This window comes from Polyergus mexicanus, unplaced genomic scaffold (genome assembly GCF_030449975.1).
Source record: "Polyergus mexicanus isolate NDT 795.1 unplaced genomic scaffold, iyPolMexi1.0 SCAF_14, whole genome shotgun sequence".
Taxonomy (NCBI): domain Eukaryota; kingdom Metazoa; phylum Arthropoda; class Insecta; order Hymenoptera; family Formicidae; genus Polyergus; species Polyergus mexicanus.
The window spans coordinates 2,153,128-2,179,113 of NW_027223334.1; the positions used below are offsets into that span (position 1 = coordinate 2,153,128).

The window sequence follows — 25,986 nt, forward strand, 5'->3', positions numbered from 1 at the left end:
GCTTTCAAGTTTAAGCGTGTTCAGAAAAATGCATCATCGATGGCGAGAAGAATTTTCCCATGGCATACACGATGTGAATTTCACGTCGCGCGGTATCCTCGCACAATTCGAGACACAAATCGCTATATAGCCTTTGGCGCATTTCCATCGCGGCGATCCAATAGACTTTCCCCGCGAAGAAAAAGTTTGCCTTATTCGAGCGAGTCTCTCTTGATCGAGAATGCTTCATACTTCACCTAGTTAACATTAATATAGACAATGTTCCGGAAATAGCGTGCTTTTTTTCCCCTCTTGACTATAAATGATTACACACATATAAACCAAATAAAAAGAAAAAAAAAGTATTTATCGAAAGAAAGAGAGTATACTTGTCAGATTGAATTATCGTCGTGCTTTTATGACGCGCAAATCCAACTCTAATGCGAGTCGTGGAATCTATAGAACACGTATAATGGAATTTGCGTGGGATCCCATCCAAGGCTTTTACAACGTCCGTTTGATTTACTCGCGAAGTAACGCCCGACGAAAAGTCATAGATCTTGAACTTATATTGTCCGATATTTTAGCGATTTGAAGAAAAGATAAATAAAATTGCACTAAAAAGTTTCGAGAGAAAATTGTCCTTGATTTCGAAAGAACTTCTATTATTTATAAAAAAAATGACTAGAGAGCTAAATGTGAAATCGCTTAAGATCTCGTTTTCAAGTCAGTGATTTAAATGATGGCATCGATAAGTGTCGCAGTCCCAGATGCATTTTTTGAAAGAGATTCCATTGAAAGAGATCGCTCTAACGGGTTCTTGCGATTATTTAAATTGTCGCCAATAGAATGGTGGCTACTGTTGGACTTATCAAGCATGACCAATCGATAATTTTATTTCACGTTGAATCGATCTGTATTATGACCTGGAAATTCGATCAATCGAGCATCACGTATGAATGCGAAAAAGTAGATTGTAATTGATAGAAGCCGCAAAAAGAAGACATTACATATATATCTTCAACCGTCATCGTGGCCCTAATAAATCCGAGCTCGCTATAGTTAATTAAAAATAAATATAAAATTATTCATTTCAAATATAGAAGAAATATTCTAATATATCTTTTCGTTCAAATTAATCAGGAATATAAATTATTTCAAAATTAGAGACTTCATCATATTAAAAAAAAAGATTTCAATATTTTTTTCGTTAACTGTTCCATTAATTAAGGAAAAATAGAATTTTCATAATTAAAATTAGAATTTCCATAATTATCTAGAAATTATAGACATTGAAATCTTAAACATAATTGTCGAGATGATTTGCCCACGATGAGAATTTAATCTCTCGCTTTTGTAAGGCTGGGAAATCGTATAAACAGTTTCGCGCAAATTACGAACATAATGGACGGTTACGCGGTTACAATTCGATTATTTTTATCGACGAAATGCCATTGTTTGCTCGCGTGGCTCGCCTTCAAGCAACTAAACGTGCGTAATTTTGCTGATTACAGGACTAAAGTGCGGTCATCCGGCTGTGCCGATGAACGCCAAAGTATCGTTGTCGGACGAATCCTTAACGGTCGGCACCGTTGCAAAGTACACCTGCGATACTGGCTACGAGCTGTTTGGGTAAGTGCATATTCCCGTAAAACAATGCATTACAATAATACTTATATGAGATTAGCACCTTACTTTTAAGAAATTCAATTTTCAGTAGATAAGACATTAGTATTTGTACACTAAAAATAAATATGGTTTAAATCAAATAAATACATTTTGTTAATTTTGATTTTTTTTACTCAAATAAATATAAACTCTGTTTACAAAGATGTTTTGTCATATTGAATAAATTATTTGCTTGTAATAAAAATTATAATATTTAAAATCAATTATTTTAAATTTTAGTATAAAAAATATTTATTCGAAGATAAAAAATTATTTATTAAAATAGAAGAGAATCCTAGAAACAAGCAGCCAAATATTAAAGAATGTTTTCTTAAAGGAAGTAATTTGTTAAGTAAATAGTAATTTATTACTTAAGGAAATATAATAAAGATAAAAAACAATTTTTTTTTATTTGCAAATAAAAGCATACTTTACTTCTATTCTATATATATATTTTGGTAATTCAAATATATTTGTTGTTTAATTGAAATCATTAATTCCTTTGCAAATATTTAAATAAATAATTTTTTTTAATAAAAGAAATTTTTTTGAATTTGGTACATTTTTTCTGAATTACCACAAACAGTGTAATTGTTTTGTGGTAACAATAATATTGTTTATGGTCAAAATCATAAAAAATATAACATTTTGAAAAAAACAATGTGTCTTTAAGATTTAAAAAAATCGCTGACATATGGTATCTTGCTGCAGAATCGTTTGCAGATATTCATAATTGCATCGTTTAAAAGTTTTATTATATTTACAATTGATAAAAAATGCACCTTTATCAATTTCAAAAATATCTCGAGTCCACTTTTTGTATTTTTCAGAATTGTTTGAAATAATTTTTCTTTCCTTTATAGTTTAAAATACTTTAATTGGACTAATTTAAAAATTATAAGATATTTGTAATTGTGTGGGACAAAAAACGCAACTTCGTGTGGATTTTGAAGATATTTCAAATCCGCTTGCGCTGTTTTTTAAAATTAAAATAAATAAAAATTTTAAATAAATAAAAAGTGATTTTTGGCTTGTTGTCCCAAAACAAATCCAATCAACGACGACAACGAGACAAACTACGAGTCTTTGAGTCTGATACACGCATTACAAAGTACTTACACGATATGCTTTTCACACACACAGTAGTATATAATTCTCGCTCTTCATAGGAGGCGATTCTCGCAATAAATAGTATCCTTTAATCAGATTCGTCTCAGTCATAAATAAGTAGCCAACTAGTTGGCTGTGGAGAATTTAAGTACAAAGCGTAACTAATATTAATTGCAACTGCCGATTTGTTACGAAAAGCGAAAAATATATGAAAGAAGTATACTAAATATCATAAGTACTTTATAGCACGTGTCCAACGGTTCAGTTGACAACAATTATATTTCAGTTATTTCTATCATTGGCATCTCGTCGCGGTTTATTCATGATAATGACGTAATGATAGGCTACGCCTATCGCGCGATATCCACGGATAATATTGCTTTCCCGGAAAGAATCTCGATCGACAGGCGTGCCATTCTCTTTGCAGCAACGAATAAATTATAAAGGCAGTAAAATTCTAGGTGTCTCTTTGGGGAAAAATATAAATATATTAATTATATCGAAATTTTAAAAATAACAAGTAAAATAAATTGACCATACAAGATATCATCTCGTTGTTATATTCGCCATTATATAATTAAATGTGACTTAACGCTAAGTCGCGTTGAACTTGGCACATTGGAGACTCTCCGCCTTCGATTTTAGATAGCTCGGAACGCATTTCAATCATGAAACCTCGGATAGTATGTCATGTATCTTGTTATGGTACCGTTAACTACACTGTGTATGTTAATTAACGCTTCTTCTTTTCTTAAATATTCTATCTTAAGTATCGCGTCAGACTGAGCATCGTCGTCGCTAGATTCTAAAGTTTGCCATTAATTTCCAGATTGCGTTAAGAGATAAAATTTTTCTTTTAATTTTATAATCACGGTTTTTATAAATATATACATTTATTATTAACGGTATTTAATAGCGAATATCGACGAACAATCATAATGAAATTTAATTAATATCGCAATGACATCGTTCATATACGTATATGATTCTCAGAATATAATAAAATTGCAATAAATTGACCTGACGACTCAACCAAATAAGCTATAATGATATCTTACTGTGAATTTTCTGCAACATTTCTTCTTATGCATTCTTAATTGGAATCAAGCTTTGATCTTCACATTATATATACATATAACACTTTCTATATATAATATTTTTCAAAAATTATATAATAGATCTGAAATCTCTGAAGATTATAGAATTATTGATTTTCGCTTCTTCTAAAAGAAATATTGAAAAATCATACCTGCAGAGACAGAAAAGGGAAAATACTCTTAAGGTGTCAATAACTCTATACCTATATTATACAAGATTGACAAAATGTAGTTGACATATAAAAAAACGGTAATTATTTACTATAACGGATCCAGCTCCAATGACGTTGACCTTGACATATGTTGTCAAGGACATAATCCTGAGTAACTTTTCCTTATAAGTTAATGGGCGGTCATTGTTTATTAAAAAGTTATTAATAAATAAAGTTTGAGAAATAAAATGTAATTTTCACATGAGTTTGTAATTTCCACGCAAGAAGCGAGATCCATCCGCATCAAAACGTTGTATAATTCAAACCAAATTTTCAGAAATAGATTTGGGTTAGGTTATATCTTCCGGGAGTGGAGTCTCCTCCGCAGGGGAGGGCAGAACCCACTGCGTTCACGCATACACTTTCCCATTCACACAACAATTCTGGGCTGAACGTCGCTTCGCGTTGTAAAGTATATGCGTGGACACAGTAGGTTCCGCTCCCCCCCCCCCCTCTTACGGGGGGGCTCCACTTCCGGAAGATATAAAACTTAACCCAACCCTATTTCTGATTTAAAACTAAAATTTGGTGTAGGTTACGTTGTACAACTCAAACCAAATTTTCAGAAATAGGTTTGGGTTAGATTATATTCTCCGAAAGTGGAGCCCCCCCGTAGGGGGGATGGAACTCACTGCGTTCACGCATACACTTTCCCATCCACACAACAATTCTGGGCTGAATGTCGCTTTACATTGTAGAGTATATGCATGGACACAATGGGTTCCGTCCCCTCCCCTTTTCCTACGGGGGGGCTTCACTTTTGGAAGATATAACCTAACCCAAACCTATTTCTGATTTAAAACTAAAATTTGGTGTGGATTACGTTGTATAACTCAAACCAAATTTTTAGAAATAGGTTTAGGTTAGATTATATTCTCCGGAAGTGGAACCCCCCCCATAGGGGGGACGGAACTCATTGCGTTCACGCATACACTTTCCCATCCACACAACAATTTTGGGCTGAACGTCGCTTCGCGTTGTAAAGTATATGCGTGGACACAGTGGGTTCCGTCCACTTCCCCTTCCTACGGGGGGGCTTCACTTTTGGAAGATATAACCTAACCCAAACCTATTTCTGATATAAAACTAAAATTTGATTCAAGTTACGTTATATAACTCAAACCAAATTTTCGTTTCGAATCTAATTTCAACTTTAAATATCTCAAAAATTATAAAATACCGCTGATTAAATTATAAGGAAAAGTTACTCAGGATTATGTCCTTGACAACATATGTCAAGGTCAACATCATTGGAGCTGGGTCCGTTATAGTAAATAATTATCAAAAAAACTAACTCTTTGTCGCGAAACTAATGCGAGAGAAAATTAATTTTCTTGACGTTCATAGGAACACGCGAGCGGATATTGGCAATCGCGATCGGGTATATTTTCTTCTCGACGCGTGCAACGATGAACGGAATGCACGCTTCTCGTTGAGAATAGTGATTGTCTATAATGCGGTACACCACTAACTTTCTCCGTTTTCAAACGGTTGTTGCTGGATGATTTTATTTAAAAAAAATCTCTAAAAGAATAATATAAGAGAATGTGAAATACAAAGAATTCCATCCGCGTCACATTTCTAAACTTAAAACTACACTGTTGAAAATGTGGCTTAAATTTAACACATATCGCATGTTCCAAACACAAATTTTTGTGTTAATTAAACATAATATGGATTTTATGTTAAATAGTGACATTAATACTATGTTAATATTTCAATACAAAATGAATGCAAACTTTATAGTATTAATTTGAAATAAATTTTGTGTAAAATCAACATATTTTTAACAATAAAATTAACTTTCTCCGACAAACAAAAGAAAAAGTTATTGACGGTCTGTAATTAGTCTCATTTCTATTGTAGAATCAAATCTATATTCTTTTCTGTAAAAATTTTAACAGAAATATTTTTTAATAAGAAAACACAAATTTTTGTTCACAACAATGTATAGTTTATGATCAAAAAAAAAAAAAAAAAAAACAACGCTAACTTCTACATTTCTTTTTCTGCTCAAAATAATATTTTTTAAGACTCATATTAAACTCACCAAAGCTTTACTTAAATTTCGTCAGAATTAAATTAAATTAATAGAACGTTTCTTAGAGTTTTCATCACATTACATATGATTATGCTAATGCATACTTTGTAAATAATCATGTCGAACGTAATTACAGGCATAAATATACATATAATTATAGCACTATCAAAATTTTTCTCAATACATCGCATAATCGTATAATAATTCTTTTCATAACTATTTTAATATAAATAAAATTTTCATTTATATTATTCATTATTTATTATATTATTTATTTATATTTTAATATAAATAAAATTTTTATTTATGTTATTTATTATATTATTTATTTATATTTTAATATATTATAAATAAAATTTTTATCTATATTATTTATTATTCATTATATTATTTATTTATATTTTAATATAAATAAAATTTTTATTTATATTAAAATAGTTATGAGCTTTTTTTATCTCGAATATTTTCCTTGAAAGCTTGGAAAAATGCAAGTACCACTGCCTCGCGCACTATCCTTCTTTCACTCGCAGGACATAATTACACCGGTTATAGGCAGAAAGTTATAAGCAACATTTTTCGCTCCAACGGTCTGGCAAAAGATTTTTCATGCATAACACGCATAACGAAGCCGATACACCTGTTATCAGTTGTGTAACGTCGCGAGAAAGTGACGTCTGCATGGTCGCCGTTTCCGATAATACATTCGCTTCAACTTTTGTGATAACTGTTACTTTCTTTCAGAACCGGCAGCTTGACATGCAACGCCCGAGGAAAATGGCAGGGTGACCTACCGTTTTGCGGTGAGTATTCATTTTCTCGCGATCCTTCCTCAAATCGATATCCTGTATGGTATATTGTACAAACTGATGTTCCATCATTATCGTAACAGCAATTACACACTTCTATACATTTCGATAAGGTCGATTAATTCTCGATGTTCGTAATTTACAATATGCGCCTTAATTATGCTAATTATTAAGCATTTTTATATAATTCGTTCGGTGCATTCCCGTTCGTTTTCCATCAATCTCGACTATAACAATCGACTTTCTCGCACGAAATGAAATTTGTTTTCGTGATATGACTGGAGGACATGAATGCGACAGGGATCGAACGAGAGTCGCATTTTCGTCGGACAGAACATCAAACTGCCTGCCTTAAAATACCAATCAAGCCACTTTCCCTCGCTTTATACAGGGTGTTCCAAAATTATTATTAATTCTCCCAGCTACGGAATAAAGAACAAGCAACGTGATAATAGTTCTCGTTCAACACGTTTTTAAAAATTAAGGAATCAGAAATTTTACATATAACTGGAAGCTGTAAAAAAAAATACTTGATTATAAAAATCATGGAATAATTTTGCGGATTATCGTGAAATAAATATTGTAAACTTTCTATTACATTCCTATCACAAATCTCGCCGCGTTATCCAATGAATCCAACATTTCAATTCGCAACGATCAATTTCTTTAATCGTTAAATTATTGCGCATTTACGGTGAAAAAAGGAGGGTTTTGTTCCATGATTTTCCCCATGGTATGCAAAAAGATCGACTACAAGAAAATAATCGGTATCGCGAATTATCCCGAGAATCATGTCTAAAGATATGGAACACGAATAAAAAAAAAAAAAAATCGATACACGAGCGAAATAATAATAACGACAAGCAGTTGTTGCTTTGTCAGACAACTAATAAACTCGATAATAATTACAAATAATTATTAAACGCATCCCGCCATTATAACGAGCGTTTTGTTATTTAATTACCGACGTTTCCGATCAACGACTTCTTCTTCTTCTCTGATATGGCTGGGAAACTTTCCGAAAGGAATTGTCTATACACCATTAACTACAATAGATATAGGTATTAGATAGGTTAATATATGATAAACTGATATAGGTATTGGATAGGATAATATATGATAAACCAATATAGGCATTATATAGGATAATGTGTGAAAGCCTCTTTTTGAGTCATATGGGAGGATGGGACCCGAGCGGAATCGAACCTGGAATCTTTCGATTACCAGCCTGCGACCCTACGCCCGGCGCCACGTATCGCCCCGATCAACGACTGTAATTAAAGCGAGATTAATAAATATCAAAGATTCGTTTCATGAAGTTATCGCGATCACGAAACAATAAACTAATTAACTAAAATCAATAGAAATTAGCGCATAAAATTGATACTTTGAATTTTGGTTTATATGATTTTATTAGAGAGGAATTATAATGACAAAGCTGCAATAAAAGAGATAAATAATGCAGGTACGAATGTGGGTTTCCGCAAACCGGCGAATCAATCGACGACCGTGAGAGGCGGAAACGCAAATCACGGTAACGATGGTGACTTCAGTACGGAACACGACGGGAAAAGATGCACGGAAACTCAAAGCGAGCCCAGTCCCTGGTGGAGAGTCGATCTTCTCAAGCCGTATTCCGTCAAGGTTGTTCGAGTGACGACGCGAGGCTGTTGTGGTAAACTTCCGTTTCATATTTAAGACTTAAAAAGATCATAATCATTAGCATATTGTTCAGTTTAGCAGTGTAAAATTTTTTTATTTCTTGATTTTATATTAATTTTTAATTTCCATAATTTGCGTAATTTTTAATTTTCATAATTTACTTTTGTAGGTTTTTTAATTTCTAATTTTTGTATGAATTTTTTAAATCTTATTTTTTGTTTTATATTATCTCTTTTTTATTAAATTTTTTAGAATATATATGGTTATTGGAATGTATACATATAATTGTTTATTTTGTATTATCTTTCATAATTTTTTATAATAAATATATCAAAGCGTTAGATATATTACAATTGTGCACTTAATCAATTATAAAATAATTATTTTAGCTATACGCTCTACTATTTTAATTATATATTGCAGTTTATTAAATATAATTTTGTTTTTAATATTGGAAATAACAAAATAAATAAATTTTATAACATAAATTTTTATTCGGTTGCAAGTCTTTGATATCATTATTTTTATGAGAAAGTAAAACAACTACTTTATATAACAATTTTTTTAATTAAAATATTTTTATTTAAATAATATAATAAAAGAAGGTAAATATACATATTAGGTTACACCTCACCGATGACTTTGACCTTGACATATGTTGTCAAGGACATGACCCTGAGTAATTTTTCCTAACTTAACCGGCGGTCTTTTATAGTTTCTAGAATATTTAAAGTTATGATTTCACAATTGTAATGATTTTTCTACAATATTACAAAATAAAGAAAAATAAAGGTTGTTTACATTGTATTTACGTAGATCAGACGTGAAAAGTGTTTCTTTAGATTTCCAGAGACGAAGTTCATTGATTTTTTTTACTTTCCACGCAAAGCGAGGTTCAACCCAAACCTATGTGTCTAGTTTTTTTTATAATGGAGCCCACTGCGTCCACGCATATACTTTCCCATCCACACAAATGTGGGGTGGACTTCGCTTTGCTTTGTAAAGTATATGCGTGCACACAGTGAGTTCCGCCCCCCCCCCCCTACGGGGGAACTTCAGTTCCGGAAAATATAACCTAACCCAAACCAAATTTTAGTTTTAAATCAGAAATAGATTTGGATTAGGTTATATCTTCCGGAAATAGAGCACCCCCGTAGGGGGAGGGGAGCGGGGGGAACCCACTGCGTCCATGCATACACTTTCCCATCCACACAACAATTATGGGCTGGACCTCGCTTCTATTTCTTTGGTTTGGGTTACATTGTATAATCCAAACCAAATTTTCAGAAATAAGTTTGGGTTAGGTTATATCTTCTAGAAGTGGAGCCCCCCGTAAGAGGGTGCAGAACCTACTGCGTCCACGCATACACTTTCCCATCCACACAACAATTATGGGCTAGACCTCGCTTCTATTTCTTTGGTTGGGTTACGTTGTATAATTCAAACCAAATTTTCAGAAATAAGTTTGGGTTAGGTTATATCTTTTGGAAGTGGAGCCCCCCGTAAGAGCGTGCAGAACCTACTGTGTCCACGCATATACTTTCTCATCCATGCAACAATTGTAGGGCGGACTTTGCCTTTCCTATTCTGCACAATTACCAAAAAGGGTTAGGTTATATCTTCTGTCTCTATATTATTACCCAAATGTTAACTTTAAATATCTCAGAAACTATAAGAGACCGCCGGTTAAGTTATAAGGAAAAGTTACTCAGCGTCATGTCCTTGACAATATATGTCAAGGTCAAAGTCGGTGAGGTGTAATCTAATATGCATATTTATCTAAAAAAAATATTTAAAAATAACACTGCTTTCTGTGTAACACTTTTTCACATGGCGCGTGCACTTGACGCCTTTTTTTAATATTTAAGATTTAAAAGGATCGTAACTCGCAATTGCTCTATAAATTTATCTTAAATTATAAATATCTTGATATTTGAACACCTTATTTTGTTACATCAAAAATTTGTTTATTCGAAAAAGACGGATAATTTTTGCCCAATTTTAAACTAGAAAAAAGATGATTCAATGTATGAGATAATTTTTTATCTCTCCAAGGCTATCTTAAGCTTCAGCCGCGCATACAATTGTATGTATGTCCGTTTTAAGATCTGATTATAACTAGCTTGACGAATGACTTATCGATTGCTCGGCAGGTCATCAACCTCTTCAGGATATTGAGATAAGAGTAGGCAATAGCAGCGGTGAATTGCAACGCAATCCTTTGTGCGCCTGGTTTCCCGGTACTATTGGTAAGTGTTTCGAGAGACAGCTATGAACATTATGGGCCATTAATAAGAAAACGTTCAGAACAATCATTCTCACTTTTTGTTATTGCACCTCTTTTTAATGTATTATATAAGATCTACAAAATTATTCTCTGCATCAGATACTATAAAAATCTTCGAAAAAAAAACGTCTGTTAATTATCCTACAAATTTATTTATCTAATTATAAAAACATTTATATTTATTATGTATCAAATGTTGCAAAAATATTTGAAAAAAAATGCCTGGTAACTATCTTAAAAAATTATTTATCTTAAATTATTCCGCGATACATATTCGGAGTTCTGAATGTTTCCTGAACAATTAAAGCAAATTAATTAAGACCGATGACGAATTAAAATTGCAGAGGAGGGCATCACGAAGACCTTCATCTGTGCCAGAGCTCTAGTGGGCCAATATGTTTTTCTGCAACTTGTTGGTGTCGAAGGCAGTTTGAGCCTCTGCGAGGTGGAAGTTTTCGCCACGAACGGTAAGTTTAAAGCTTTCATAAAAAGCTTGGATTTACTTTGCTTCTTAATAATATATATTATATTATAATATAATATATATTTATAAGAATATATATGTATAATATATATAAAATATATAATATATAATATATATTTTATATACTATATTATATATAATAATAATTATTATTTTATATATATAATATATAATATATTATATTATAAAATATATATTATATTTATATTATTATATATTTTGTTAAATAAATAAATAATAAAGTGTAAAAAGCTAAGAAAAAATAATTTAAAAATTGAACGCAATAAATCTTTGTTAATATGTACGATTATGGAGAAGCGTATAATTAAGATAATATCAGAATAATCGCATGTTCAAGAGAAAGAAACGTTCGCTATGAAAAGGATTTATAAATGTTCGCAGAATTCTCGATAGATAGATGTGCACATGCCGGCACGCCCGCCGACGCCGACTTGACAGCCTTCAATTCCACGTGTTACGAATTCATAGTGAAAAAGGGCGGTTCTTTCCAAGAGGCGAGGAACTATTGCAAGAATCGCGGAGGTGATCTAGTTCACGGTTTCCAGGTTGTTACAAAATTTATTCTTATATTTGGAATTTTCTTGTAAAAATATTTTCATCTCATCCTCGTATGAGATGAGTTTTTAATCATTTTAAAAAATTAATGTATATTACTATTGATTTTTATATTAAAATTAAAAGAAAAGATCCTTAAACATTTAGTAAAATTAAAAAAATGACGATACTCATAATATTCGCAGGGCGTATCGTCCATATTTATCCTGAACAACCTAGAAAGGCGAAAGGATAAACTCAAGACCCAGCTGGTCTGGATCGGAGCCCAGAAGGAACCGCAGATCACAGCTCGAACATGGCGATGGGTGGACGGTAAGTTGGCAAAGTTTCGGCGAGTTATTTCGATTATTAATGATCACCCGTGAGAATCGGGCCGAGAGGGCGAAATATTGGGTAAACCGAGGTGAGATTCGGTAATCCGATTGTCGATCCGGCGATTATCCGGCAATTACAGAACGATTACGCGACATCGTGTTACTTCGGAAGGGCGATTTTGCAAATTCGCATTCCAGCCTCGCTTCGAAAGAATGACGATCGCGTTCCGTAATGATGAGTCAATCGAGTATCGTATAATCATCGGGACAAATTGTATCGCAAGGTAGAATCGTTATGGGCTTGCAGCCGAAAGCATCGCCTGACGATAAATAGAACGTGAAAGTTATTGCCGTGTCGAAATCTACAGGAAGTTACATCTTCCAACGTGCATCAATTAATAAATATATATACTTCTATTCTTATGAAGTCATCCATCCTTAGCACAACGAAATATGAATGATAATAATATTAATTAAATTAAATATGGAAATGGTCAGATAAGTAATAACAATCGCTTGATGATTTATAAAAATATAAATATATTTTATCGTGTATTTAAAAAGGCTCTGTTATCTTATGGCGAGTTTTCATTTTTATTTATAATAAAATGCGATTACAATATATTATTATAATTAAAAATTCTTCCTAAGGTGAAAATAATATATGAAATGAATACAGCCTGATCATATTACAGGCGAAATTGTGCAGAAACCATCCTGGGGCAAAGACCAGCCGAACAACTACAATGGCGAACAAAACTGTGTCGTGCTGGACGGTGGTCGCGGTTGGCTTTGGAATGACGTCGGTTGCAACCTCGATTACCTTCACTGGATCTGCCAGAGCAGTAAGTGTGGATAGGAATTTTGTCTGTGAACAGAGGAAAGTCCGGTTCTCATAAAAAAGAATTTTTGTCTGCCGTTGCTGATTGGAAAAAAAAAAAAAGAACGAGACCTGTTCAAAAATATTTCATAAAAATACCAAGCGTGAAGAAACATATATCTTATTTATCCCATTTTGTTTTTCGCAGGACCACCTATCTGCGGTAGTCCCGAAAAATCGGAGAATACCACGATCGTGGGATCCAAAAGAGCGATAGGTTCCACGATAGAGTATGTTTGCCCGAACGGTTATATGTTGGTTGGATCAAAGTCCAGAATGTGCGAACCGAGCGGTTTTTGGAGCGGCGACGTGCCCACATGCAAATGTGAGTGTGAGACTTCAATGGCATCTGGTCATTCGCCTTCGTAAACAACGTTATGCGACAAATATGATCATCCATTATTCTGTGCCTTTTAACTTTATATTCGTTTTCCTTCTTTCTCTATCGTCGATCATTCTTATCAAACCATTCTACAAACTAATTGTCTAAGAATCACAGACAACCGTATAATTGACACATTAAATATAATAAATCTAATCTTAGATCCAGTTTGTGTAATTAAGATTGCAATGAATTATATCAAATTAAGAATTATGCTATTATATCTATAGATTTAATTGTGATATAATTTTATACTGATGATGATTTTTTTTTTTTATTTTGGTAACAAACAATATAAGATTCCAAAAGATCTTAAAAAAATCTATGTGAACTTTCTATGTGAAATTTCTATGCATCATTTGACTGTACATCGCATATGTTTGCGGTTTTCTAATTTTTATTCGGATATTGGTAAATTAGTTTTAAAAAAATTGAGAGAGATAGCATAAAGTTAGTCCTCAAAAAAATTTCTTTTTTAAATAATTATTTTTCGACGCATTGAAATTGAATTTTTGAGAATGTTATAGAATTAATTGATTTCATGTAGATGTTTAAAAAAGGTTTCAGAAATATGAAACGTCTTTTTTGTGTTATGTTATTTACATGAGAATATGCACAATTATATATAATACTGAATATGCAATGTAAATGTATGAGCCGTATCTGTTACGCATGACCTCCATCATTCTTCAAATATTTTTACAGTTGTCGACTGTGGCGTCCTACCAGATTTGGAGAACGGTGATGTCACGTTACTTGAGGACAGAACCACACACGGCGCTCTCGCTGATTACACGTGTAAAGAAAATTACACGCTTGTTGGTGACACGAGACGAAGATGCGGAGACGGTGGTATCTGGAGCGGACACCAACCCCAGTGTCTATGTAAGTAGAATATGTTTTTCATATGTAGCTGTTTATTCCAGCCTTTTTTGTACAATTTTTGAAAAACAATACTTGCAAATTAGATATTTAGTCCTTGTAAAATATAGAGAGGGAGCATAAAAATTAAATGTCTAATATACACATAGAGAGAAAATTTTTACATTAAATATTAATAACTTATATAAAAAAATAATATACATTTTCATAAATTCTATCACAAATATGATCAACTGTTAATAAAGCAGTATCAAATTCTTGCCATGTGTTTTCTGGATACAATGGATGTATATAAATATAAAACGCCATGTGTGTGTGTGTGTGTGTATATATTACTGCTTGTTAGAAAATAATTTCACGTTAGCGTTTTAAGTAAAGAGTCGCGTTTCAGTATACTTTCTACCTTGTCATTCCGTGTATGATTACACGCTAATTACTTTTCAGTCGACTGGTGTCCCGAGCCACCGGAAGTAAACGGTGGCATCGTGACAACTACCGGAAGAAGAGTGAACTCCACCGCCACTTACTCCTGTCAAAATGGATTTATTTTGTTCGGTGACAATGTAAGTTTCCAGATTTTTTTTTTTTAATTGATTGTCAAAATTCTTAAAATTATGATTTTTGCGAGATTTTTTAAATTTATGTACGCATTAAGATACATATAAATATATATTAAAAAACGAGATAAAATATTTTATATGTGCGATTAGAGATTAAAAGGGTAATAAAAAAACAGAAACTTTGGATAAAAGTTCAATAAAAAGCTGTTTTTTTATTCCCCCCAAAAATAGGTTTTCTATCCTATTAAATACTCAGAATGTCCATTTGTAAAAATTTATTGCAAAAATCTAATTTTGATGTTTATTTATTAACCTTCGATGCACAGTTTTGAAAAATGAGCATCAAATTTACTAAAATTAGATTCCATGTCCTGTATGGTATTATTCTCACTTCTGGTCCACAAAATAACAAAAATAACGACAGTTTAACTATTCTTGAGAGAGTTTTCTTTTAACTTTATGAAATTTGAAAAATAAAGAATATAAAAAAATATCATTGAATTATAAAAATCAAAATTAACCTGTTTTAAAATATTCGAACTCTCAACTCATTAAATAAATGCGAAATAGTAATCAGCTCAGCCACATTCATTGAAATTGATTACTGACCCAGTAAATAAAATTAATTTTTAATTTCCATACCATCTTTTGTTCGAAGAAAACTGAAGAATTCGAAGAACACTATCTTTTAAAATTACAAAAAAAAAAGTTTTTTATCCCAAAATAACATTTTTTTACTTAGTTTCTCCCCCATTTTTAAAAAATTCGGTTTTTCAATCTCTATATTTTTCGACTGGTAATTAAGGTTCTTACGTGCAATATCGGGGGCGAATGGTCCGGCAAAACGCCGCAATGCCGATTTGTTGATTGCGGGGCTCCGGCCCAGATCGAGTTCGGAACGGTCGTTCTAAATAACGGCACGACCACGGTGGGTAGCCTAGCAGTCTACACATGTCAAGAGGATTACTGGTTGGTGGGTGAAGGAAAGCAAGAATGCACCAAAGAGGGCAAATGGAGCCATGACACGCCATCGTGCGAGTGTAAGAATTATTTTATAAAAATTAATTTCTCTCAAGAAGATCACGCAAACTATTATTTATTTAAAGTTTTATGCAATAATTGATTTTAATAAAAAAAAAAACTTTTCTATGCAAAGAATAATTTTAAAAGAACAAAATAGTATTTATTAAAAATATTCCTGTTTTTATTGAAAATATTTTATATGATGTTTGATTCATGCTATATATATATATATATATATATATATATATATATATATATATATATATATATATATATATAGAGTAGAACTTTTAAAATGGGACACCCTGTATATATATAGTTTCAGGATTAACGTTTGAAGGAAAACTCGAATAAAAGTTATAGGGAACAAAGGGAGCTATCTAATAGTGACCTTGGATTTGACATTAAAGGTCATCTTCAAGGTCAGTTGAAGGTCAACTTCCGTTTTTTAAATAGGAACCCCTATTTTTCATTACATATTTTTATAGCTTACCTCGAGAGCTTTTCAAAATACTATAATAAAGTATTTTTTCATTAAGTACTTTTTGAGTTCTTTTATATTTTAATCTGACATATTTTGATATAAAAAATTAAATATCTTGTAAAATATTTAGTTTTCGATAATTTTACCGTAATACTTTTATGTACAGAATAATGAGACAAATCAATTAGTATAAAAAATAATTGTTTTTAAGAAAATTATTTACAATGTATTTTTTTAAACAATTATTTGTTTTTTTTTGCGCTAATTGATTTCTCTCATTATTCTGTAATATATATATAAAAGTATTACGGTAAAATTAACGAAAACTAAATATTTTACAAGATATTTAATTTTTTATATCAAAATATGTCAGATTAAAATATAAAATAACTCAAAAAGTATTTAATGAAAAAATGCTTTATTATAGTGCTTTGGAAAGCTCTCGAGGTAAGCTATAAGAATATGTAATGAAAAATAGAGGTTCCCATTTAAAAAACGGAAGTTGACCTTCAAATGACCTTTAATGTCAAATCCAAGGTCATTATTAGATAGCCCCCTTTGTTCCCTACAACTTTTATCCGAGTCGTTTTCCTTCAAACGTTGATCCTAAAAAGTTATAAGGGTGGAATTTTTAAAATGGGATATCCTGTGTATATATATATATATATATATATATATATATATATATATAATCATAAATATATTTTTTTTATATAGTAATCACGTGTGAAGAGCCGGAGGTACCCACAGGAGGTTACGTGGTGGGTTATGATCTCAACGTTCACAGTGTTATCGAATATCATTGCGATGTTGGTTATTTGCTTCACGGCGAGGCCAGGCATTCGTGCGGTAAAGATGGAGAATGGACGGGAGAGGTGCCGAGTTGCGAGTGTGAGTCAATCTCTCTCTTGTACTTCTTTCTCATCGAAACCACTCGAATGACATAACCGCGTTATATTATGAAAGGAATATAATTTAGAGAATCAAGGTCGTCTTTGCCATTAAAGGCCTTCGTCCTAAATGAGATCTCTTTAGAACAGCTTACAAGCACTCAAGAAAATATTTAAAAAAATCATATCTCAAACACGATCCGATTCTTTTAAATTTTTATTTATCCAATATTCTTCATATTTTTTTAAAATTCTATACAGAATTGTAATTTCTTATCGGAATGTAATTACGGCTGTTACTTTTGGCAACTTCGAAGATTTGAAGTTTGAAGTTAACTTCGAAGATTCGAAGAATATGTTCGTGGATATGGTGAATTCATTCAGGGAACGCTAAAAATATTGTGAATAAAAGGAATTAATTAATATATATATATATGTTCAAAAAATATATTTATTCAACATTAATTATTGCAGCATTAGAAATTTTATTTGAATTTCATCATATAATTTTATAAATGTGTACCTCGATAGTAATCGCGATACTATTACTATTATATTAAATTAATAATTTTGATTTTTTGAAGCTTCGAAGAAGTATCGAAGTTTCGAAGATATCAAACATTTTAAGTTTTGAATCTTCAAATTTTGGAAACTTCGAATATCGAAGCCTTCGAAGCAAATCATCAGCCCTAAATATAATGTATATTTTCTTTACAATCTTTAATCATGCCTTGATTGCTTCTAAGATAATGTTGATTAGAATAATTCCTGCAGATATCGATTGCGGCAAGGTTCTTCCGGTTTTGAATGGCGCTGTGGATTACGCGAATGGAACGACTCATCTCGGCAGTGAAATCACATACAGCTGCACGAGGAATTATAGATTGAATGGAGTTTCGAGAAGATATTGCCTGGACAACGGTCAGTGGAGTGACGCTACTCCGAAATGCGAAGGTATAAATGCATCGAAAAGTATCTGTAAAGCAAGGTTGGGTAGTAACTAGTTAAACAATTGAAAGTTGAATAAGTTAAAAAGTTAAAAAATTAATATAATTAATAATTTTAACTTAACTTATAATTAGTCAATTTTAAACATATTAATTTTTAATTTAAACAAGTTATTTTTAAATGTCTTCACGTTAACTTATTAATTTTTTTTATTAAGTTAAATAATTCATCAATATTAAAATCATGTGAAAATGATTGATCGTAATGCGAATATTTCATATGTCGTACAACAAGTTATGCCGATTCGCTGTTGGATAGAAAATTAATTTTTAACTTTTTAATAGGTTAATAATTTTTTAACTTGATTTTAACTGAGTTAATTTTTAATTTTAATTAAATTAATTTAATTTACAATTAATTTAATTTAATTTAATATTAAATTAATTTTTAAGTAACTTTTAACATAAACTTACAATTTAATTAATTTTTGGGCCATTAACTTTAAACTCGATTTATTGCTAATTAAAAAAAAATTAACTTACCTAACCTTGCAGTAAAGTAAGGTTAAGTGAAATTGGATTTTTAAAAAGTGCGCGATATAATAGCTGTGAGAAGAAGATATTCATATTCCTCCTCTATACATATACAGGGTGTGGCATTTATATTGAGACACCTAAATATAAAAAATAAAGCAAGATAGAAAGAAATATTTCAGACAAAAGTTGTTGGGTTCTAAGGGAGTCATAAGATGGTGCCATTAGTTTGATCTTGGGTGGAGGCGCTTCGGAGATTTCAATGTCAATCTTGTTTTTTTAAATGAAAACACCCCAATTTTTTTACATATCGATTCCTTGCACTATTCTGCATAAAAAGTTATAGGGGTATAATGGCCAAAAGTTTAATAGTTTACGAGATATTTTATACTTAATTTTATTACTTTACTTCGACATAATTTTACATAAACTATGAAATATCTCATAAAATTATTTAATTTGCAATAATGTTAGCTTAATATTTTAAGCTCAAAAAATGAGAGACATCAATTGGTGTAAAGAAAATAAAACAAGATTGACATTGAAATCTCCGAAGCGCCTCCACCCAAGGTCAAACTAATGGCCCCATCTTATGACCCCCTTAGAATCGAGCAACTTTTGTCTGAAACATTTCTTTCTACCTTATTTTATTTTTTTAGATATTTAGGTGTCTCAATATAAATGCCCCAGCCTGTATAAGACGCGTTCATAAAAGACACGCATATGTGCCGACTTTTTCGATATAGTATTGTAAAAGCTTGACCGCGAGTTTTACGAGAACCCAATATTTATGTTTGCGTCTGGGTTATATCATATTTATGTTTTTCATCTCAGAGATTCGTTGTACGGAGCCGGTGCTAGCGGAACACGGAATTCTTTCGGTGACCGGAAACGATCGAATGTACGGAAGGACATTGATTCGCACAGGAACCGCGGAGAATTCGAACACGGGGGCGACTTCGTATAAGATTGGTGCCTTGGTAAAGTACAGATGCGAGAGAGGCTACAAGGTAGTCGGAGAACCTCTGTCCACTTGCGAGGAGAACGGAAAGTGGAGCGGCGAAGTACCGCAATGCGTGTGTAAGTATACATATCTAGACGCTCTAATCATCAGAAAATTGCATTCTATCGGATCAATTATACACGTGTAGGATTATGTAGGATAAATAACGGTCATTGATCATTCAAAAAAGATTCTCCATCCTCTCTTTAAATAACCGATAAAACTTTTTTGTTAAAAATAATATTTAATATTACGTGAAATATATTCGCGATCTTTTTTTACATTTTAAAATTATAAATATTAATATTATAAATATTAATATTAAATTATAAATTATAAAAATAGCTACAATATCAGATACGTGACATTTTATTACATAAGCATTTTTCTGACAGATGTTGACTGTGGCAAACCCGAACACATTCAACATGGACATTACACCCTGACATCGAATGCAACGTACTATGGAGCAGCTGCACTTTACGAATGCGATGGTAATTTCGAGTTGGATGGCTTCGCCAGAAGACTGTGCCTTGAAAACGGTACCTGGAGCAGCGATACTCCTGTCTGTCGAGGTAATCTCAGAAATACTTAATTCTTTAAAAGCCGAACTGTCACATTAACGTCCCAACATAAAAAGTAGTTAGAGATCTTATCGTTTAATTAATTTCGATTCATTCATTTTAATTCAATTGTTCAATTACTTTAAAGCGCATTAATTATATATTGGGCAAAATTAAAATGGCAATAGAGTGGTATTAAATTGCAGCGAGATAAACTAAAGCCTATATTTACAGAAATTCGATGCAAAGATCCCGAGAAAACCGGTGTATTATCGACGCAAGTATCGACTCATAGTGTAGGTGGAGTGGCGCATTATAGCTGCCCACGTGGATTTTACATGGAAGGAAACGAAACTAGAATTTGTTTACAAAATGGATCCTGGAGCGGCACAACGCCTGCTTGTTTCTGTAAGAAATTTCCCGAAATCAGTAATATTATGTAATATATTTTTTATTTTTTAGCGCAAAAAAACCTCTCTCTCTAATTTATTTTTAAGAAAATTTACTATTTTCAACGATATTGCCATATATTTTCATATGCAATAAATGTAATAATATTTTAATAATATTCTTCAACAATTTTGTTCTCTGTTAAATATACAAGAAGATGAAAAAAACAACGCGAAAAAATATTTTTGAAGAATATTAAAATTTTTATTATTTATTATTTTATTATTTTTATTATTTATTATATATTTTTTTATTTTCGATCGGTAATAAATATCCTTATATTAAACGAATTATTAAAAGAGCTTAAGATTCATTCGCGATATCTTTCCAGCGGTAGATTGCAAGCATCCAGGACCAATAGAAAACGGTCGAGTGATAATAGTAAATGGATCAACGACTTACGGAGGAGCTGCAGAATATCATTGTTTACCGCAGTATGAAAGAGTCGGCATATTCCTGAGGAAATGTTTGGACATAGGATTTTGGAGCGGCGAGGAACCAAAATGCCAATGTAAGATATAAACATTCTGTTGGAATGTATCTAATATATCTAAAATATTTTTTTAAATATATGAAGTATTTTATATAAACAAGAAAAAAATATATATATAAATTTTTTTTTTTTTTTTTTTTTTTTTTTTTTTTAAGGCCTTAATCCCCTGTATCTCGGAAACAAAGGCCCGTAGAACATAACTTTATGTAGGAAAAATCCTTTATTTTTCGCTGATGAATATGCTGTTTCATTTGTTCCCAACTTTTTCGTTACACCCTGTATATATGTATATCTTCAAACTTTATTGACTGACTTGTATAGTTTCTTCAAGAGGTATTAAAAATTTCATCAACTACAACGGGCAATAAGCGGCTCGAAATAAGTCTCGCGAACTGTTAATCTTAATACCTTGAAGAAGTAAGTTTGTCTGTAAAGTTGAGAAATATTCGAAACATTTAATACAAGAAATTATTCGTATCGCAGTGGCTGCGAACGAAGTGGCAGAGCCTCAAGGTGTTGGCACGAGTGTCGGCATCGGAGCTGGCGTGATTATATTTATATTAATTATCCTCGGACTAGTCTATCTTAGGCTGTAAGTATCGTTTTTCAAAGTAAATCTATTTTCTCTCGCAAATAATTTCCAAACATACACATGAATTTAATATATCTATTTGTTTGACTTATATTTGTTTCATTACAAATACATAATTTTATACGAAACATTATTTTGTCGAATAAAAAATTTAATGGTTTGGTTGCATTAAACCATGTTGTTTGACGGAAAAATAACTATTATTTGGAATAGTATAATTTATTCGCTTACCGCTATGCGGCGCACTATACTTCATCTAACTTGTATCTAACTTGTTTTAAGATTTATTTAAATTGTTAAAAAAAAGCGATATAATGAATCTTTTAAATAAAAGAAGAATATTGTTTGAAAGAATAATATAATTGTTTGAGTTGTAGAAAAAATGAAATTCATTCAAAAGATATTTTATTTAAAATATATAAATAAATATATTATTTGAAAATCAAACAATCACATATTTGTTACTTCAAACATGGTTGGACCATTTCGAGCATTATATTTCTTTCGTTACAACAAAATTTATTAAATCCAAAGAAACTTTTCTCTCTGTGTATTAAGTCACCAATATAATCATATAATATAGGCGAAAAGCTACGCCAGTGAAAAATACTGAGAACGTCCAGGCGGCGGAAAGGAAGGAGGATCAAAATGCCGCCGTTATGTCTTACGCGACATTGAACGACGGCACGTCCAACACGATGTACGAAAATGTCCCCGAAGATGGTCTCTACGATAATCCGTACAGTTTAGGCGGTAGCATGTATAGGTAAGTTGCGAATGTGTGTTTAAAGAATTTACAACAGAGTGACGCAATCTTAATACATAATATAAGATGTAAATATCCTATAATATCAATTAGAGTATTGTGGAATTTTATGAATAACGATTCTATTAAATTCATTGCTAGTAGTATAAAATTGTGCAAATAGTGAATTCAAAAATTAATTATTTATAATTATACGTTTTAAAAATATGTGGAAAGAGATAGATTACACTGTTGGAAAATTTGTTTTCTTATTAAAAAATGGCGATTAAAATTTGTGTTAAATATTTAATATATTCATATATTAATTTAATACATTGCTGTTGTTTTGAACTCAAATATTATATTATTAAAACAGTGTAAAAACACAATGTGCACATTTTTAATTTTACACATTTTAATAAATATATTTAATAAATATATGTATTATTAGTGACAGGATTTATCTATTAAAATTTACAAAATAAATGTGTTAATTTTATTCTACAATAGGAGTGAAAGTGACTATGGACTGTCAATAATATTTTTCCAAATTAATTTTATCATTAAAAATATATTTACACAAAATTTATTTCAAATTATTATGAAATTTTATTTAATAATAAATTTTTAATAATTATAAATAAGATACTCTGATAACACACACGTGTTTCGTTTATTCTGAGAAACATCTCTCACAATTTAATATATCCATATTATGTTAAACTTAAGCAAAATTTTTCAACTGTATAGTAATATACTGGACAAAAATAAATACACAAAATGTTTTTTTCTTATTTTGGAATAGATAGATATTATTCTACCTGATAAATTGATATGTTTTCAACAGATACAACGGCCAGCCGAGAAGAACGTACGGCAGATCCGGACATTACGAGGCCGAACCGGTTCCTAACAGAAACGGAATAACTATCAATGGCGTATCTGTGCGATAGCTTGAAATTCCATTGGCTCTCTTCGTTTTCATCAAAAATCGCGTGCGATACATTGCTGGTGATCTCTCGAGAGATCTCTGTCGCGCTATTCTCGCCGTTCACGAGACAATATTTTATGTACAGAAAACACCGAAGAACTTGTTGTCATTATTTATATATTACCCATTAAGGGTGCGACAATTCATGTAAATAATTTTCGCGAGAGAATGTATAAAAGAACGAGCGTGACAAGTTTGAAAAGGATTGTATGTTGATGACGCTCGTTCTTTCGAGGAGACCTCTTCTCCGAGGATCAACTATGTACGATTCTGTATATACGGTGTATTGATCATTTAGATTCATTATTATATATAGATTTTAAGTGACACGTTGTAGTGTAAGCTTATGATGATCGTGCGTAAATAAAGAAACCAGTGCTCTTGTTGTACTTGATACTCTTCGTCATATTATTTCGCTCTACTGTTTCAGTATAGCAAAGAATCGAGATAATAAATAAATTTGTTATTTACATTAATTTAAAAATTTTATTTAATAATAAATTTTTAATAATTAATCATACATAAAATGTTCCGATAACGTGTTTTGTTTATTCTGAGACATCTCTCTTTCTCTCTCTCTCTCTCTCACAAATATAAAAGATAACTTATATTGGCATAATGCAATAATGTAATTATCAGAAATAATTTAAACTAATGAGCTGATGAAAAATATAATATGTATATAATAAAAGTTTATATATATAAATGTAAAGCATAATCAGCTTGAAAATTTTTAGATAAGTATAAAATGACCTGCATCTAAATAATCTGATAAATGATATAATAATATAATAATTATTACACAATTAATAACATTAACTTCAGTACTCATTATTTTGGCGATTGTCCAAGATTTGTCGCGAAACTTGCACTGCAGACAAAGAGAAGAGACTCAAGCTATAATTTTATTATAAATCTAATAAATCATTTTAATTTCTTGCAAATATATAATATAATATATTAAATATTGGCAAGATTGATCTGAGAAACGGTAAAATTCTCCGCAATTAATCATTTTCTTTGTCGCAAAAATTTCATATAAATAAATTTTCCTAATATCAATTTCTTATTTAAATTTATAGTTTTCTCAGTTTTTAATAATTATGAGAATAGAATTAACAAGATTGAGATTATTGCCATTATGCGAAAGATTGCAAAACGATAAGCGTACCCATACAGCACCGAAAGATTGCAAAAACGTTGCATACATCTTACATTGAAACATTGTAATATTGCATAGAAGTTGCGAAATGTTTCTGCAATATTACTGCAAGCCTGCGGCAACGTTGAAATGTTTGCCCTCAGAAATATTTCAATGTAAGACTACAGTAATGTTACGGTGCAATGTATTTGTAATATTTAAATACACTGCTACAAATATGCAAAACGCTTCAAATTTAATACATAAACTTTGAGAACATATAAAAACATCCAAGAGAGATAAGAAAAAAAGATTGCGAATTTACGCAATTACAACGAGTTTTTTCTCGTCTCTCGTGGATGTCTTTATATATTCTCCAAGTTTATCTATTAAATTTGAAGCATTTTGCATATTAAAAAATTATTATCAAATTTTTGCTTTTATATAAAAATGGGAACTATTAAACAATTTTCTGTTATCTAATTAACATCGCTATTTTATAAATTATTTACAAGTTTAAGAAATTGATAATGATTAAATAATTTAATTCATAAAAATTAAAATTTTATTTATATAAATATTAAACTCCATATCTTAAGTAGACAATAAACGGATAATTTTAACTTTTTTCGGATAATTATTTGTCCAATTTCTGAACACTCAATTCAATATCTGAATTTCCTGTGTTGGGATTGTATCAGACAAATTAATCTGATAAAAATAGTTATTATACGTTTAATATTACTAACCGCTTTTTGCAAGCTTTATATAACCATCGTGATTAAAACTTAAATACGGGATAGATAACGCAACGCGCGCCGCATAGTGGTAAACGAACGAAGTAGCGATTATCAAAAACTGTCTTTTGTAATGTTTTTGAAATGTTGCTGTAACATTCTCATAAAGTATTACAATTCCATATTCCAATAATGTCTCAACAATATTTCATTGCAACTTGCAAGATTGTAATATTGCTGCAATGTAATTGCAATGTTCTGTGCTGTATGGGTATCAGCCTCCTTTCATGTCCTTATATGGCTGTGAGTCGGTACAAGACACATTAACCCATGTATGGAATTGATTCCCACTTCAGGGCTGTAATTATTTATAGAGATTATATCTCCAAAATATTCCAAGCTAAATATACTTTATATTTATATACGTAAATTATGTAAAATATGTAAACTATT

General features: G+C 31.1%; 1 protein-coding gene across 1 annotated transcript; it reads left to right on the forward strand.

The window, feature by feature from the left end:
• Positions 1-1,506: 1,506 nt before the first annotated feature.
• On the forward strand, positions 1,507-24,052 carry Fw (CUB and Sushi multiple domains furrowed). The gene is made up of 21 exons (XM_070306960.1): positions 1,507-1,611; positions 6,849-6,907; positions 8,379-8,588; positions 10,729-10,824; positions 11,207-11,329; positions 11,749-11,912; positions 12,108-12,234; positions 12,932-13,081; positions 13,265-13,441; positions 14,204-14,383; positions 14,825-14,943; positions 15,746-15,980; positions 17,165-17,338; positions 18,112-18,291; positions 19,653-19,898; positions 20,217-20,396; positions 20,619-20,792; positions 21,166-21,345; positions 21,811-21,919; positions 22,503-22,685; positions 23,512-24,052. Exons 1-21 carry the CDS (start codon positions 1,523-1,525, stop codon positions 23,615-23,617), a joined length of 3,261 nt encoding a protein of 1,086 aa, XP_070163061.1. The 5' UTR covers positions 1,507-1,522; the 3' UTR covers positions 23,618-24,052.
• Positions 24,053-25,986: the final 1,934 nt, after the last annotated feature.